Source organism: Sprattus sprattus (assembly GCF_963457725.1).
Source record: "Sprattus sprattus genome assembly, chromosome: 2".
Lineage (NCBI taxonomy): Eukaryota > Metazoa > Chordata > Actinopteri > Clupeiformes > Clupeidae > Sprattus > Sprattus sprattus.
Genome location: NC_137921.1, coordinates 30,789,079 through 30,795,165, shown reverse-complemented (window position 1 = coordinate 30,795,165; position 6,087 = coordinate 30,789,079). Strand labels below are relative to the sequence as shown.

General features: G+C 45.9%; 1 protein-coding gene across 1 annotated transcript in view; it reads right to left on the bottom strand.

Moving 5' to 3' along the window:
- Positions 1–5,794, bottom strand: part of oca2 (oculocutaneous albinism II) — a gene marked incomplete at both ends in the record, with an annotated part of 85,697 nt that extends 79,903 nt beyond the window's left edge. Inside the window, 2 exons of the mRNA XM_080833706.1 lie at positions 48–143; positions 5,565–5,794. Of these exons, the coding sequence (XP_080689832.1) occupies positions 48–143; positions 5,565–5,794 (326 nt within the window). The remainder of the gene's footprint in view (positions 1–47; positions 144–5,564) is intronic.
- Between the last annotated feature and the right edge of the window lie 293 nt (positions 5,795–6,087).

Sequence of the window (6,087 nt, the reverse complement as noted above, 5' to 3'; positions counted from 1 at the left end):
GATTCAGTCCTACAGAGTGTGCATAGAGACTAATGAGCATAACATACCTATCGTCCTGAGAGAACTTCAGCAGTGGAGACCTCTCTGTGTGGTTGGCCTGGTTAGTCTTTCCTCTCAGGAAGCTGACAACGCTGTAGTTCTGACTGAAAGGGTGGAAAAAACAAAACAGAACAAATGAGATCAGGTCACAAAAGCCGTGATTTCTATTGAGACAACTGAAGGTTGAGGCTGAGTTCACCAATGCCTGTCCTTCTTCATAGTGCTCCATCAAGCAATGCTCATGAACATAGACTGTAGTTTCTGGCTTATTTTTCAACCTTATCTAGCATTATTTGCTTCTTCCAATTCACATCCTACATGGATTTAACTGTAAAAACTACAGCCCCCAAGAGTCAACTGACTGGAATTTACCTGTAAAAACTACAGCCCCCAAGAGTCAACTGACTGGAATTTACCTGTAAAAACGACAGCCCCCAAGAGTCAACTGACTGAAATTTACCTGTAAAAACTACAGCCCCCAAGAGTCAACTGACTGGAATTTACCTGTAAAAACTACAGCCCCCAAGAGTCAACTGACTGGAATTTACCTGTAAAATCTACAGCCCCAAAGAGTCAACTGACTTTGCATCGTATAGTATGTATCGAGCCCTGAAGGGTCATGGATTCAGTGAAACCACACTAGATCCATTATAGCATCATCTGCCATTAAGGGGAAGAGGTGACATCTGCCCTTGACTCATTCAAACCTTATTGAGCAGAGCCAAAGAAAAGCCAGCACAGTACCCCCTCACCCCAAGACACCGGTGTGTGAGTGAGTCTCCTCTCCCCTCACCCCAGCTCTCTGATTTCACTACCCCACAGGATACAGTGCATCACTCTGCACTCTGCATTTGGACTGCCGACACCAGTACCTTTCTCCATCTGGCACATCCATTCTGAAATCAACATGCAAACAAAATGTAAAAGAACCGATGCCTGTACTTGTGCATTCATCCATCTCGCCTCGCCTGCCTGTTGGCCTCATGGAGGCTGGCGGCGGTGGGGAGGGGAGGGGAGGGCGGGGGAAGGGGTGCCGTGGAGGTAGAGGAGCGGCTGGTGACACGGCTCTCCCTCAGGAATCATTAGAGTGCTTTCTGTTTGGACAGACACTCTTGAAATGCCTCCAGGTGTACAGATGTAGCCCGCCTGTTCCCATCACTCCGCGCCCGTCTCGTAGCAGCCGAAGCGGCAGAGAGCAGCGCTCTGACTCTCTTGAGCTATTCCTGTCCTCCGCACCACGCACTGATGAAATGAAAGTCTGACCCGGGGATTAGATGCAGACAATAAGGCACTCAGAGAAAAACAGCAGCTGCAGCCAAATGCAGGTGCTGTTCAGGAAGCACTGATGTTCCCACAACAAGACATGGCGGAATCACACCGAGCTCCATCATGTCACATTGGACTGTTTGTGCTTTTTAATGCATGTGTTAGTATGTTGTCCTCCAGGCCCTGACTCTGAAAATAAATTAAATTCAGCCTGATCCACACAAGAGGTGATGCATGCGATTGGGGGGACGGAATAGAAGGCTTAACACACCACAGGACTGTAGGCCTGAACATCCTTTCAGTAGTGTGTAAGATTGGCAAGTGCGTTTTGCTCTCCAAGACAGCAGCAGCCAGAGCCTGGGCCACATCTCCGTCCAGACTCAGCTTCTCTGCCGAGGAACACCAGTGTCTCTAGAGACTTCCGGAGAGCTCACCCCCCGGGCTCTCCCTCCCACCGCGTCTTTAAAGAAGCAGCCTTAAGAAATCCATACGCATAACTGCTGAGGTTAAGCTTTTGTTCTGCTGGGGAAAATGTTCAAAAAGGGCTGATGGTGCAAACCGCTAACAAGCTAATGAGCGCTTTACGGTTTCTCTAATGATGCCTCTTTGGCCTTAAACTTACGGCACACGCCGGACCAGAAGATACCCACTTTATGCATCCCAATCAATTAGTGCTTAATTTTATGACCTTCTAATAAACGTAAAAAAAAATGAGTCATCTTTTCTGACAGGCTATTAAAACGGCTCATTTTACCTGAATAGGGAAGAGAACCGAGAACGAGGCATCATATGGTGCTCATTGTTAAAGACACAATTGGCAATCAGCTAGTTACCAAGTGATTTTCTGAGGGTAATAGAAAAAGACATGTACCATAGAGACAGAAGCCAAAAGACATTCAGACTCATATGCTTCGTAAGTACTGTGCAGGTCCAAACTTAGACTCAGCGCCGTTAACAGAGATACCCATAAAAGATAATGAACAGCCCTTTATGGGGAGCAACGCTCCACTTGAAATGAGCTTTCAGAAGCCTATACACAAGTTATTGTCTTAGGCAGCTAATCAACTGCAGTTCTCAACTGACCATCCATTTTTCCAGAGGCTAGTCGATACATTACTCTTCTAGTCATGCTGAGTCTGTTAGATCAGAACTGTCAGTTTCTTCCACAGCTTCTAATATTTTAAGTAACGATTTTACCCGCAGAAGTCCTCTTTTTAAACATTTTTTTTTTTTTATTAAATTGGTCTTTGATAACTTTTGGGATACTATCATTATATTCATCAATCAAATAGCATGACAAAACTCAGAAAAATCCCAATTAAACTATAATGTAATTTCCCTCAAAACCAAAGGTGCCGGCATCGACCCAACCCGGCATAGGCACTCAGGGCTGTAATTAAATGAGAGAGGAAGCGGAGAAAGTTCATCTCCCTAACCCCCACAGTCACAGACATCTTATTTACATGAACCGAACCAAAAAAAGTTCAAACTGCAAATTTCATTAGCTCTTAAACTGGATGGAGAAAAACTGCGAAAAACTGGATGGAGTACTGGACAGCTCGGAGAGCAGCGGAGTGGGTCTGAGCTGATGTCAGGAGACGTGCACTAGATTATGACTTGGCTGCAGTCTGTGGACACAACTAAGGGTGGAATAACTCTAAACACAGAGGCAGCTAATTAGCGGAGGAGCTCTTGGCTAATCTGCTGAACCTCAGGTTTGCAGATCCTCCGCTAACAGCCGGAACAAATGAAAGCTGGAACAAGTCAACCGGCCAGCCGAGGTGTGTGTGTGTGTGTGTGTGTGTGTGTATGTGTGTGTGTGTGTGTGTGTGTGTGTGTGTGTGTGTGTGTGTGTGTGTCTGTCTGTGTCTGTGTCTGTGTCTGTGTCTGTGTCTGTGTCTGTGTCTGTGTCTGTGTCTGTGTCTGTGTCTGTGTCTGTGTCTGTGTGTCATCAAGTAGGTTCTTTAAGTAAGTTTATGTTAGAAAAGTTGATGAGTGATACAAAAGTATTAAAACAATCTCTCTCCTCCTCAGCCCAACCATTAATGAACCATTAACAGATAACCTCAAAGTCTGCCCTCTGACCTCTGATGCCTTTCTGTTACATCAGTGAAAGTAGGCCCCTAATTCAGTGTGGCAGACATCTCTTAGGGTGGCACATAGTATAAACACGATGCCGTAACACACAGCTTCCTGGGCCCGACTAAGCATTTGGGGCAAGATAGGGGATTAGACAGGGTGTTTTAGATACTGTAATCCCCCCTCAACACCGTTGTACAACTGAGAGGCCATTTGCCGTATTCGCTGCTATAACAATGGCGAAAGGGCCTTCCCCTTCTCTTACGAATGCAGCCCAGATGTGAAGCTAATGCCTGGACGACACCCTGAGACTTAGTTAGACCATGTTCAACAAGGCTGAGGCAGAAGCATACCACACATGGGCAGTGGAATACTGACCAACGATAGGGAGCTGGCCAGAAGCTGCAGAAACACCAGACATTACAGCCAGTAGAGATACAGTCGGACCACAATTATTCGAACAAAGGTGATTACAAGAAAGGGATCATTCTATTTCAGTCCAAATAAGCCAGTAATTCGAATCCATGAAACCACGCTGATAGAGTGTAGGCAGGAGGGACTGAAGTGAATGCAGCGGCTGGGAGAGACTATCCGAGGCCTGGAGTAAGAGAGAGAGGGTTCCCCCCAGGGGGTTTCATTCATGACTGATTCTGATTTCGTCACGTGCCTGCTTGCCGTTCAGCCGACAAATACCACTCTTCTAAGCTTTGTAGCGTCACAACCATAGGCCTGAGATTAGGACCACGCATAGACTCCCGCACACAACTGTACACACACACACACACACCCACAGAGAGCGAGAGAGAGAGAGAGAAAAAAAGAGTGACAAAAACAGAGAGAGAGAATCATTCATCCAGCTCTTTCTTTCTCAAAAATATAGACAGAAAGGAATAAACACATTTTACACAGGCAACGACACACACACTCACACTCACACACTATTCAGGAGCATTTATACATTCCAAACCCTCTTTTCATTCATGACCCAGAAATCAAGACAACTGTTGGTTAATAACATGAATAACAGAGCCTCTAATCTAAAACATTCCAATTTTTCCCTCTTATCCATATTCACATACAAACACACAAACACACACACACACACACACACACACACACACACACACACTCACACACACACACACACACACACACACACACACACACACTGACACACACACAAACACACACACACTCAAACGCATTCACAAGCACACGTGCACGCACACATGCACATGCACATGCACATGCATATGCACATGCACATGCACATGCACATGCACATGCATATGCACATGCACATGCACATGCACATGCACATGCACATGCACATGCACATGTTCAGACATACATGTGCATTTATATATACACACACACACCCACCCACACATTCCTTTCCACTAGTATGACCCTGGGAAACATGAGGTCACACGTGAGGCCAAATCCTCTTTGTAGGATCTAGTGGCTTCAGCAGTCCACACCCAACACTCTCGGAACCTTCAGCAGTCCACACACAACACTCTCGGAACCTTCAGCAGTCCACACACAACACTCTCGGAACCTTCAGCAGTCCACACACAACACTCTCGGAACCATCAGCAGTCCACATCCAACACTCTTGGAACCTTCAGCAGTCCACACACAACACTCTTGGAACCTTCAGCAGTCCACATCCAACACTCTTGGAACCTTCAGCAGTCCACATCCAACACTCTTGGAACCTTCAGCAGTCCACACAACACTCTTTGGAACCTTCACCAGCCAGTGAGCACCAGCCAGTGAGCATAATAATAATAATTCATTTTATTTTTAACGCACTTTTCATTCAAAAGAATCTCAGAGTGCCTATAGCATCAGTTCGCTTTGGCTTTAAAACAGATTGAAATTATCGGCTAACAAATTTAAATTTTACTTAGTTTTATTAATTTATATAACATCATAATAATCAATTGTCATTGTCCAAAGCCAGTTTACCAGGGCCGGAACCCCCTGGAATTGGTACCAAGATAAAACTAACTTTTAATGGGAAGAAACCTAGAGCAGAAGCAAGCCCTTCAGGTGAGGACAGTGGTGGATAGCTGATTTCACATGCATAAGAAGCTGCGCAAAGGGACATTGTATCTGAAGGATGAACACTCAGTGCATAAATCCCTGTAACGATGTTGAGTCAGCTCACTCACCTTTCCTCCTGATGGGCATTGGCGTAGATGGCACAGTGCCCCGAGGGCATTGCCGTCGCTTGCAGAAGCTTCAGGGAATCCCTACGGTCAGAGAACCCCTCCAACAGACGCAGCTCGTCAAAGTTCTCCACCATGGTCTCAGACTTCCTTTGCCCGACACGTCCCTGCTGACCCTGAGCTCCGACTTGGGACATCTCGGTCTCTAGGTTGGGCTTGTTCTCCAGATACATCTCAAGCCAGACGATTGGCCCAACAGGAGGCTGTGAGTCTGGATGAGATGGAGCAGTTTAATAATCAGTGTCTCAACCACCCATACTGCTAGCTTGGCTGTGCTAGCCTAAATCGCACAAACTCTGTTGCCACCCTGAAATATTATGAAGTAAAGTTGTAAAAGTCAGATATTAAGCAAGCATTTTTGTCCAGAGCAACATACAGTACAACACCCACAGTAGTACCACCCATAGTAGCGCTGAAAAGTTCAAACTATCAAACTTCTACTATTGAGGTTGATAGTATGCTGTTT